Genomic DNA, 12,089 nt, shown 5'->3' with positions numbered 1-12,089 from the left:
TTTGATGCCAAAAGTGGACCATATTATTTCAAGTTCTGTGAATATTGCATGAACAATTGCGTTTCTGCCAAAGTATGGAAACTAAGGAAGACAATTTGAATGAGCATACAGAATATCACGCATGAATTGATAAATCAACAATCTCTTCAACCAGAATAAATGTCGTGACGGTTTTGCACAAGGGAGGTGATGAGAACTGGGCTGGGCCGGCTTTTTGGGCCTAGGGTTTTTAGACATTTCTTTGGATTTTTTGGGCTCTTAATTAGTTATATTTTTCTTTCTAAATTATCTCTATTTTTTTAGGAACCTATGCACTTTTATGTTTTATGTGCCTATTTACTATGTATGTTCATAATTTATAGGCACACTTTTAATAAGTTAGCATGGATGTTTTTTAATGAGTGGTACTATTCTATATACCACTTTTCTTATTTGCTCTCTATATTCAAGGCAGTGGAAACGTATGTAATGTATTATTCTAACTTGAGTTTTTAATGAGAAATTGTTTTGATTTGATTAAAAAAATTAATTAAAATAGAAAAAATTGGTATTATTTCATGTGATTAGCAGATGCCTTATTCCTGATAATTATTTAATCAGTTACAGCTTTATAAGCTAACATATCAAATACACCAAGATCTACTAGGAATTGTAGTATTCAGTCCTCACAGTTCACAGTGAGTGTAGCATTACTTGAACTCCATGCTGTGGGCGAAGTGTCATATGCTTTAAGGGCATGTGAACATAGCCTGGGGAAAGGGTAAAGGAGTAGCGTTGTAGAATCATTGATAGAGCAATCTTGGCTTCAATGGTGGCGAAGTTGAGGCCAACACAAATTCTAGGTCCCATTCCAAAGGGTAAGAATGTAGCAATGTTGTTGTTAGTAGCTTTAGCAACTCCTTCAGAGAATCGTTCTGGTTTGAAAAGTTGCGCGTCTTGTCCCCAGGACTCGGGCTCATGGTGAAGCGCCAGATATGGAATGATCAACTCAACATTAGCAGGAACAATGAGCTTTCCCAGTCTAACATCCTTTTCAACTCTCCTTGTAACGGAAACAGCTGGAGAATATAGCCTTAGGGACTCATTAAAGATTATACTCATCTACATGCATACATGAAAATGAATAAAGTGAGAGGAAGTTAGGATGTAAAATTTCAAAAGCAAAAATTTCTCCGAAATGGCATGCAGTATATTGAATTATTGATTGAGTTCATGGCTTCCTTACGGTTTTCAGTTTGGCAAGGCCATCAGGATTCGGAGTCTGTTTCCCAAATAATTGTAGGACTTCCTTTCTTGCTTTCTCTTGCCAATCAGTATGGAGTGCCAAAAGCAAGACAGTCCATGAAAGCAAAGTATTACTGGTCTCTTGTCCAACAAAGTAAAATGACTTGCACTCATCAACCAAATCGTCCACTGAAATCCTCTGAATGTCATTGGTATCATGATGAGCCTTTAAAAGTAAACCAAGAAAATCACTCCCAAAGCTCTCTTCTTCCCCATTCATTGCCTTGTCTTCTCTTTTCTTCACGATCCCCTTGATGGAGTCGCGTATTTCTTTCTCAAGCCTGTCTGATTCGATATCATCGCTGGTTCTAAAAAGCTTGCTGCCATATTAAGTGAAAGACACAAATCTGAGAAGTGACAACTGACACGTAATCTCCTCCAAGTAGTGGAAAGTTTCTACAAGGCTACTAGACAAGAGTATTGGAAACTTGGAATATAGATATATGTACCTGAAGCCTGGAAACTTGAGTTTGAAATCATTTTTGAGTAAGCTTAATTTCATCAACATATCAAAAATGTTCTTCCCTTCTACATAGCTGCTGCCAAATGCTGTCCTAGCAATCACTTCTGAAGTTAACAATCTAAATTCTTTATACACATCCATTTCTTTCCCTTCTTCATGGCTTTTCCACCTCACTAGCATTGTCTCAGCACTAGCTATCATGTCTGGAATCATATTCTAGTAATACAAAACAATACCACCATGCCAGATCAACACATAAACCACAATGCAGGGAAAAGAAAGACTGGCTTTATCAATAGTCATTGGATTTATAATTTTTTTTTCAATTTTTTCTTATCCTTGAAGGAATAAAATATAAGTAACTACTGTAACAACTTACTTTTAAGTTCTGTCCATGGAAGGCATGGTTGGCCAGCTTTCGCGATTTCGCCCATTTTTCACCTTCTAATTGTGGAAGGCCATTCCCAAATATCTTCTTTGCATAAGCTCTGAACTTGGGTTTCAGATAGAATCCATCTTTATTACTGAGTATCTCCTTGCACAACTCGGCTTCCGTCACCACCAACTCAGCCCGAGTACCATGCCACTGAAGATAATTCTTCCCTGTTGCAACACCAAAGTCTAATTTTATTCTTAGACTTGAAAACTATAGTTGACTCGAGAATTTGTAAATACATACCATAGATTTTGGTCCATGCATGAACATGAGGTAGAACTACTGGTAATATGTTGTGCGACAAATCCAAGGGCCTGCTAATGGCTTCCTTGCACATGTTGGAGACTTCCTTGGCGTTTCCATCGATAAGTCTGTAAGGAGGTCCTCTGATTCCCTGTGAAGCCATCAGTTTCTGTACGCGAATCGGAGTCCACCATATTTTGTGAAAGATTTTGAAGATCAGAGCTACCAGAAAACACAGAGATATTGAAACAGTAACTACCAGGCCATCCAAAGAAGACATTTTTTTGCTTTTGGATTTATGTTTGAACCAGAAGCATTTGTTGAGTCTGCTCAGACATGAAGCACGGAATTTATACTACTGAGAAAATTGATTTCTATTGATTAAGAGCCCAATTATAAGCATTTGGGTCTAAGTAAAAACTAGAAAACAGAGAACTAGCTACCTCCTCTAGAAGGATTGGCTGGTTCGATCCTGACATAATGTGCTTGTCATCTCTACTTGTTATTTAGTGCTTTGAACTTTGGGTCAAATCCGAAAGAACTCGTGTTTTTATTCCTGAACCTACCGAGTTTTCAAAAGATCGGCCAAATTTTGGCTCTCTACTGTTCGACACAAGCTCATGAGATTCCCGACATGTGACATAATGTGCTTGTCATCTCTATGACTCTTTAATTTTTGGGAAAAATCCTCAAATGGTACCTGAATTATGGTACTTGAAGCTGAAATTAAGTGAAAACAGATGAATATTCGATCCTGACATAATGAGCTTGTCATCTCTATGACTTTTTCATTTTTGTGATAGTGTTCCTAAAACAAATTTTGTCCATGTGCAGTGACCGTTAACTAACAAACGGGAAGAGGAGAAAGAAATGATGTTGAGAGGTTATAAACTTATAATAGTACTGGTGCTGAAGCATGCATACAGAATATTACAGATCAGTTTCAACATTTCGACTGAGAAATACAGATGAAATTTTTGAAAAGAGGTGTAGTGGGTGTTACCTGAGAGAGAGGAAACAAAGCTTGGTCTTTCTTCTCTTCCTCAGTTTCCATAATTGGGAAAAGCTCTCTGACTTTTAACCTTTTCAATAGTCATGTCAAAACTCGTTTTCTGGCGAATTCTAAAGTTCAACCCCACCCTTTCATTGATTTTTCAATCAGAATAATTAAGCAATAACAAAGTCTCTGTACTTTAGTGATGACCTGGTTTCGATCCCCAGCAACAGCGATTTTTCAATTTTCACTTTGAACTGAAAATCAAAATATTTTCTTTTGAGGAATAGGATGAGAAGACAAAAGTGAAACAAATCAATGATGCAATTTGCATGAACAATATCCTGACTAATATATAGAATCTCTCATATTCGTTTGTGAGAAAATGAAACAGAGCTAGTTATACAAATCAAGGAAAACCGATAACAACATTCATGCGTCTCAGATTCTGTTTCATGCTTCTTCTTTGCTTTCATTGTAAAAACTCTTACAGAAAAGTTTCATATCTTGTCTGAGCTGCTCTGTTCACAACGGTTGTAGCAATACTTGGAAGTCCATGTTGTGGCCGAACTCTAGGGGGAGTGGATATAAGCCGGGGAATGTTGGAGAATGAAAAGATCCTACATTAGAAAAGTGAAAAAAAAATATATATAAGTGGTAGTTCATTCTCAGTACGTAAAAATTTCATTCAATACACTTGTATGATAAATTAAATGTTTACGCCGTAAAAATTCTGACCTCCGGGAGAACACTCTGCTTATAGAAGCAGAACAGAGTTTAACAGACTACTAGTACAGGTATTCTTGTATTCAAGTACTAGCAATGATACATGAACCATATACCACATATATATTCACTGAAATTTTCTAAACATCCAAATCTATTTATGAGAAACGAAACGGACAGCTAGTAATGCAAATCAAGGAAGACAATTTAATTAGCATACAGAGTTAAAGACTATCACGCATTGATAAATCAACAATCTTCATAAAACATGGTTGACTACTGCACTGTAAACTAGTAAAGATTATGTATAGCCTCTTCTGAATCAGCTATTTGTATAAACTTGATGGATCACAATAATTTTCCAGTTGCTCATTTCTGTTAGATTAGAGAACAGTATTGCCAGTGTAATCCCTAAACTAACTTGTACATAGTAAACTAAGTAGACATAAAAAAATGAAATGGAATTTCACCCCGGCAAATTTGTCAACGCCTGAAATGTTTAAGCATTATTTTTATTTTTGACAAATGTTTAATCAGTTACAGCTTTACGAGCTAGCTAGCAAATAAAATACACCAAGATTTACTAGGAATCGTAGTCTTCAGTCCTCATTGTTCACAATGAGTGTAGCATTACTTGAACCCCATGCTGTGGGCGAAGTGTCACACTCCTTAAGGGTGAGTGAACATAACCTGGGGAAAGGGTAAAGGAGTAGCGCTGTAGAATCATTGATAGAGCAATCTTGGCTTCAACGGTGGCGAAGTTGAGGCCCACACAAATTCTAGGTCCCATTCCAAAGGGCATAAATGAAGTTAAGTTGTTGTTAGTAGCTTTAGCAACTCCTTCAAAGAATCGCTCTGGTTTGAAAAGTTGGGCGTCTTGTCCCCATGACTGAGGCTCGTGGTGAAGCGCCAGATATGGGACAATCAACTCAAAATTAGCAGGAACAATGAGCTTTCCGAGTCTAACATCCTTTTCAACTCTCCTTGTGACGGTAACAGCTGGAGAATATAGCCTTAGGGACTCATTGAAGATCATACTCATCTACATGCATACATGAAAATGAATCAAGTCAGAGGAAGTCAGAATGTGAAATTTCAAAAGTAAACATTTCTCCCAAATTAAGCAAGCAGTGTATGATTGAGTTCATAGCTTCCTTACGGTCTTCAATTTGGCAAGGCCATCAGGATTCGGAGCCTGTTTCCCAAATAATTGTAGGACTTCCATTCTTGCTTTCTCTTGCCAATCAGTATGGAGTGCCAAAAGCAAGACAGTCCAGGAAAGCAAAGTATTACTGGTCTCTTGTCCAACCAAGTAAAATGACTTGCACTCATCAACCAAATCATCCACCGAAATCCTCTGAATGTCATTGGTATCATGATGAGCCTTCAATAGTAAACCAAGAAAATCACTCCCAAATCTCTCTTCTTCCCCACTCATTGCCTTCTCTTCTCTTTTCTTAATGATCCCCATTATGGAGTCACGTATTCCTTGCGCAAGCTTCTCTGATTTGATATCATCGTTGGTTTTAAAAAGCTTGCTGCCAAATTAAGTGAAAGACACAAATCTGAGAAGAGACAACTGACATATGTAATCTCCTGCAAGTATATGTATAGTAGGGGAAAGTTTCTACAAGGCTACTAGACAAGAGTATTGGAATATAGGAATGCGTACCTGATGCCTGGAAACTTGAGTATGTAATCATTTTTGAGCAATAAGCTAAACTTCATCAACATATCAAAAATGTTCTTCCCTTCTACATAGCTGCTGCCAAATGCTGTCCTAGAAATCACTTCTGAAGTTAATAATCTAAATTCTTCATACACTTCCATTTCTTTCCCTTCTTCATGGCTTTTCCACCTGTCTAGCATTGTCTCGGCACTAGCTATCATGTCTGGAATCATATTCTAGTAAAACAAAACAATACCACCATGCCAGATCAACATATAAGCAAAAAGTCCACAATGCATGACAAATCATTGGATAGTATAATTCTTTCATTCTTTTCATATCCTTAAAGAAATGGATTATGAGTAACTTGTAAGCAAATAACACAGCTTATAGAACTAGACATTGCTTCTTACTTGTATATTGATATGCAAGTATATATATGGAATTTGATCAGAGTTTAAACCACATATATGTAAGCTGTAAATTAATTTATTTATGGATAAGCTTATGTATTATTTGAATTCGAATAATATGATTACAGTTGATGAGCAGTTAGAGATTTGAAAAAGCAGTTAAGCAAAGAATCAGTTTCTTGATGGATGAAACTGATATGCAGTATTGCTATATATATGTCAGATCAGTCCCTTCTGAAACACGAGTTTTTCTCATCGAATTAGTCCCACTACCAAGAGAAAATTAAGGTGGATTCAGGAGAGGGCTGTCATCGACAATGCACGTGCATCAAGTAAGTTTGCTGTGTTTACATTCTGATGTTCATACATTCTGCAGATATAGGATTGATATAGTGCCTTCAATCCCAAGTTAAAATACACATTCTGATGATGTACAGTGATCTTTCTATACATTCTTTGTTCTAGTATAGGTTCATATTTATATGTTTATGTTTTAGTTAAACTTCAGTTTCTAACATAACTACTGCAACAACTTACTTTTAAGCTCTCTCCATGGAAGGCATGGTTGGCCAGCCTTCGCGATTTCGCCCATTTCTCACCTTCTAATGCCGGAAGGCCATTCCCAAATACCTTCTTTGCATAAGGTCTGAACTTGGGTTTCAGATAAACTCCATCTTTGTTAGTGAATATCTCCTTGCACAACTCAGCTTCCGTCACCACCAACTGAGGTAGAGTACCATGCCACTGAAGATAATTCTTCCCTGTTGCAACACCAAAGTCTAATTTGATTCTCATACTTGAAAATTATAGTTGACTCGAGAATTTGTAAATACATACCATAGATTTTGGTCCATGCATGAATATGAGGTAGAACTACTGGAAATATGTTGTGTGACAGATCCAAGGGCCTGCTCATGACTTCCTTGCCCATGTTGGAGACTTCTTTGGCGTTTCCATCGATAAGTCTGTAAGGAGGTCCTCTGATTCCCTGTGAAGCCATCAGTTTCTGTACGCGAATCGGAGTCCACCATATTTTGTGAAAGATCTTGAAGATCAGAGCTACCAGAAAACACAGACACAATGAAACAGTAACTACCAGGCCATCCAAAGAAGACATTTTTTTGCTTCTGGATTTATGTTTGAACCAGAACTATTCATTTAGTCTGCTCAGACATGAAGCACAGAATTAATACTACTGAGACAATTGGTTTCAATTAATTAAAAGGCCAATTATTAGCATTTGGGTCTATGTAAAAAATAGAAAACAGAGGATTAGAGGAGCGGCAGAAGGACTGGGTCTCTCGTTTTGTAGTTGTTATTTACTACTTAGTATAGAATTTTGGGTCAAATCCAAAAGAACTCATCTTTTTTAATCTTGGATTGACTTTTGTTATTTTTTGATAGTGTGTCCTAAAACAAATGTTAACCATTTACAGTGACCCTTAACTAACATACAGGAAGAGAAGAAAGTAGTGATTTTGAGAGGTAATATAAAACTGGTGCGGAAGCATACAGGAAATTACAGATCAGTTTCAACAATTCGATCTGAGAAATACAGATGAAATTTTTGAAAATAGGTGTAGTTGGTGTTACCTGAGAGAGAGGAAACAAAGCTTGGTCTTTGTTTTCTTCCTCAGTTTTGCTGGGTCTTCCATAATTGGGAAAAGCTTTCACCTTTAACCTTTTCAATGGTGAGATCTTTTCGTTTGTTTTCTGGCGAGCTCCAAGTCTCCAACAGCTCTTTCATTGATGGAGATTTATTTATTTATTTATTTTTTTAATCAGAATAATTGAGGAATAACAAAGTCCCTACTGACCTGGTTTCGATCCCCAGCAACAGGGGAACAGAAAAATCAAAATATTTATTTCGAAGAATAGGAAATCAGAAGAACAGAAGAAATCTTCAGTAAATATACAGATAAAAGTGAAACAGAGCAATGATGCAATGTTGCATGAACAATGTACTGACTAATATCTCTAATAAAATTCATAAACTTCTATACGCATTTGTGAGAAGTTGAAATAGAACTAGACGTTATACAAATCATGGAAGACCAATAACAAAATTCATGCGTCTCAGATTCTGTTTCGTGCTTCTTCTCTGTTTTCATGTTAGATAAAAAATTTTACAATGGCTGTAGCAATACTTGAATTCCATGTTTTGGCCGAAGTATGAGAGACTGATAGGGGGAGTGGATATAAGCCGGGGAGAGAGTGAAGGAGTAACGTTGTAGAATCATCGACAAGGCAATATTCTTAGCTTCAGTGGTTGCAAAGTTCAAGCCCACACAAGTTCGAGGTCCCAATCCAAACGGCACAAAAGCACCTACATTATTGTTAGTAGCTTTAGCAACCCCTCCAGAGAATCTCTCTGGCTTGAAAAGATGCACATCTGGTCCCCAAAATTGAGGTTCATGGTGAGGTGCTAGAACTGAGACCAGCAGCTGAACATTAGCAGGAACAATGAGCTTTCCTAGTCTAACTTCCCTTCCAGTGATCCGTGGAATGGCAACAGCAGGAGGATATAACCTTAGAGACTCATTGAGGATCATACACATCTGTATTGCACAAGATAGAGAACGAATTACAATTTAAACATAGATGAAAATTTTCACCACTTACACAAGCAAGTAACTCGTTCTTCCGGACTTTCTTACAGTTTTAAGTTTGGAAATGCCATCCGGATTTGGATTTTGTTTTCCAAATAATTGTAGGACCTCCTTTCTTGCTTCCTCTTGCCAATCTGTATGGAGTGCTAGGAGAAAAACAGTCCACGCAAGCAATGTACCAGTGGTGTCTTGTCCAGCCAAGTATAATGTCTTGCAATTGTCAACTAAATCATCCACCGAATCCTCTGGTTCTGATTGGCATCATGATGAGCCTTTAAAAGTAGCCCAAGAAAATCATTCCCAAAGCTATCTTCTTCTCCACTAGTTGCCTTCTTTTCTCTTTTCTTAACAAGCTCTACTATGGAGTCACGTATTCCTTTCTCAAGTTTCTCTGATTCGATTTCTTCACTGGTTTTAAAGAACTTGCTGCAATATTAAATCAAACACTAAACATTAGAACAAGAGTAATCATCCCAGAACCTTGTTGTGAATATTTATCTGTTACAAATAAGATGGAAAACAATGAAAGACAAATAAAGAAGATTATTTCTCTACATGACCGGCCTAATTTTTCAGCAGGTCATGGATTAACCATACAATCACATCAAATAGAAAGATATTTGAGGATTCACCTTGATTGGTTCCACTATTAATGAGGATTCGGGATATCACACATTGAACAATCAATGAGAGATTCAACAAGTAAAGAAAGATATTCTAGCAAATTAAAGGGATCCACCTATCCACTGATCATTTGCATAGCATAATCTAAAAGGTCATTCATTTATAGTTAAAAAGAGGTTCAATATATAGCTAATAAAGAAAGACTAATTTTTGCTAGGGTTCTGCCACTCTTCAACTCGAATGAACATAGAAAAAAATGGCTATTCCTGCGACTCCGAATCGAGAATTAGTAAAACGAGGTTACCTGATACCAGGAACCTTGATTTGGAGCGAATTTCTGAATGATAACAAGGCCAACTTCGTCAACATTTCAAAAATGTGCTGTCCTTCTAAGTAGCTGCTGCCAAATGCTGTCCTGGAAATCACTTCTGAAGTGAATAACCTAAATTCTTCAACCACCTCAATTTCTTTCCCTTCATGACATTCCCACCTTTTGAGCATTATCTCAGCACCAGCTATCATATCTGGAATCATAGTCTAGTAGAACAATACCATCAAGCTATTATATATCAGAATTTACCTTCATAAATAATTGCCACAAATATCAACCACAGTAGTATTTGCAAGAATTTTCAGTAATTGATAATAAGAACTTACTTTTAAGCTCTCTCCATGGAAGGCATGGTTGGAAATCTTTCTCAATTTTGCCCACTTTTCTGCTTCAACTATTGTTACAAGGCCATATCCTAAATCCTAATAGCTTCTTCACAAAGTCTCTAGGCGGTATTTTCGGATAAGCTTCATCTTTGTTGTTCAGTATCTGTTTGCATATCTCAGGTTCTCGAAAGACCAACTGAGCTCGGGAGCCGAGCCATTGGAGATAATTCTTCCCTGTTGACAAAGATGACCAAAATAAATCTTGTAATTAAATTTCAAAAAGCCAGAGTTCATGAAGAGCTTTCAATACCATATATATTGCTCCATGAGTGAACATGAGGCTGAACATAAGAAAATATGTCATGTGATAAACTTAAGGGTCTGCTCCTGGCTTCCTTGTACATGTTGGAGATTTCTTTCGTGTTTCCATGGACAAGTCTGTAAGGAGGGCCTCTGATTCCCTGTGAAGCCATCAACTTCTGTATACAATTCGGAGTCCACCATATTTTGTGAAAGATCTTGAAGAGCAGAGCTACAAAACAGAAAAGACACAGAAAACTTGAAATAATGATCGGTAGGCCTCCTGAAGACCTCATGGTCTCTCTGTCTCTCTCTGATTTACTGAACCTACTGAACTACTAGTATCCCACAATATATATAACTTTCAAGGTTATCTTGCTCTTCATTGTTTAACACAATTAAGACACCATTTTTGTCCTTATAAGCGTGTTGGCTTCTATTGTTCCTACTTGCTACAATCTAAAGGAGAAGAGATGCCATGCGGCTACATATACAATGGAACTATTTGACGTTCGCACCATTACTTTTCTGAAACTCCAAATGAATACTACCCAACTTGGACAAGCAAAATACTATGTGAAACGGAAGTGACAGTGTGATTGAACTATTTGTCTGATCTTTCTAGAAGCAGCTGCCAAACAAATCGAGATGTACAATTGCATTATGCGAAAATATAACACAACAAAACACTACCACATAACACAACACAACAGAACTGACACCTATAATCCTATACAATAATGCCAAGCTTCCCGTCTTTCAATTTCAGTTTATTCTTGACTTAGTTGACACAAATCGAACTAACACTATCCTTGGAGGAATTATGAGCCAAGTGCTCTAAGAACTTACTTTTAAGCTGTCTCTAACTCTCCATAGAGGGGATATATGGTTGGCAGCTTTCGCAATATTGCCCATTTTTCACCTTCTAGCTGGGGAAGTCCATTCCCAAATATTTACTTTGCACAAACTCGAAACTTGGGGTTTCAGATAAGCTCCATCTTTGTTAGCAAGTATCTCCTTGCACAGTTCAGCTTCCGTCACGACCAGCTGAGCTACAGTACCGTGCCGCTAATTCTGGAGATAATTCTTCCCTGCACCAAAGTAGAAACTTTTATATGTCTTCTAACCAAGCACTACTTAGAAACTATAGTCATGAACAGTAGCCGACAAATGGCCCACTCCGATGTTCTATATGTTTAGTTTCAAAGAATTCAAATTGGTACATAACTTTCAAAACTCGATACACTTTTAGTACATAGTGTCAATAACCGTTAATCCTATGTAATTATTTATTTTTCAAAGGTAATTTTTCAACTGATCACGAGGCCTCCTGAAGAGTGAAGACCTCATTGTTCTCTCTGTCTCCCCCTGATACGAACTCTCTCTCTCTCTCCAAAGCTGCTTCTCTCCCTCCCTCCCCTTCAAGAACATTCTCAAACCTGACTCCGCTCTCCACTCCATCCATCAACTCACCGACTCTCTCCGCTCCTCCTCCTCCGCTGCCTCCTCATCCTTCAAACTTCAAAGCCCAGGTCTTAGCCGACCTCACCATCTCCTCCTGCCTCGAAGTCTGCGAACTCCCCATCTCCTCCGTCCAGTTCGAGATCGAAGCCTTGATGCTCAAAGTCCGCCACTCCATCCTCGACGGTAAGGGCTTCGCCTTCGATGTGC

At 37.7% G+C, this 12,089-nt stretch overlaps 2 protein-coding genes and 1 pseudogene across 3 annotated transcripts; all 3 read right to left on the bottom strand.

Moving 5' to 3' along the window:
• Nucleotides 1-592: 592 nt before the first annotated feature.
• On the bottom strand, nt 593-3,676 carry LOC133712441 (cytochrome P450 CYP749A22-like). Of its 2 annotated transcripts, XM_062138548.1 has the most exons (6): nt 3,430-3,676; nt 2,427-2,648; nt 2,127-2,350; nt 1,734-1,963; nt 1,226-1,604; nt 593-1,101 (listed from the first exon to the last, which is right to left on the bottom strand). In XM_062138548.1, the coding sequence occupies exons 2-6, from the start codon at nt 2,587-2,589 to the stop codon at nt 673-675; spliced, it is 1,425 nt and encodes a 474-aa protein (XP_061994532.1). In that variant the 5' UTR covers nt 2,590-2,648; nt 3,430-3,676; the 3' UTR covers nt 593-672. The 2 variants fall into 2 exon arrangements, with proteins under 2 accessions (XP_061994532.1, XP_061994531.1); XM_062138547.1 differs by lacking the exon at nt 3,430-3,676 and having other exon boundaries at nt 2,427-2,868.
• A 912-nt stretch (nt 3,677-4,588) lies between these two features.
• On the bottom strand, nt 4,589-7,946 carry LOC133712918 (cytochrome P450 CYP749A22-like). The gene is made up of 6 exons (XM_062139029.1): nt 7,822-7,946; nt 7,066-7,391; nt 6,766-6,989; nt 5,819-6,051; nt 5,306-5,684; nt 4,589-5,188 (listed from the first exon to the last, which is right to left on the bottom strand). The coding sequence occupies exons 2-6, from the start codon at nt 7,343-7,345 to the stop codon at nt 4,760-4,762; spliced, it is 1,545 nt and encodes a 514-aa protein (XP_061995013.1). The 5' UTR covers nt 7,346-7,391; nt 7,822-7,946; the 3' UTR covers nt 4,589-4,759.
• Nucleotides 7,947-8,117: 171 nt separating this feature from the next.
• On the bottom strand, nt 8,118-11,231 carry LOC133712917 (cytochrome P450 CYP749A22-like; annotated as a pseudogene).
• Nucleotides 11,232-12,089: the final 858 nt, after the last annotated feature.

The sequence above is a fragment of the Rosa rugosa genome, chromosome 5, assembly GCF_958449725.1.
Source record: "Rosa rugosa chromosome 5, drRosRugo1.1, whole genome shotgun sequence".
NCBI classification, from domain to species: domain Eukaryota; kingdom Viridiplantae; phylum Streptophyta; class Magnoliopsida; order Rosales; family Rosaceae; genus Rosa; species Rosa rugosa.
The sequence above is the reverse complement of the archived record's forward strand: the minus strand, read 5'-3'. Positions and strand labels throughout refer to the sequence as shown.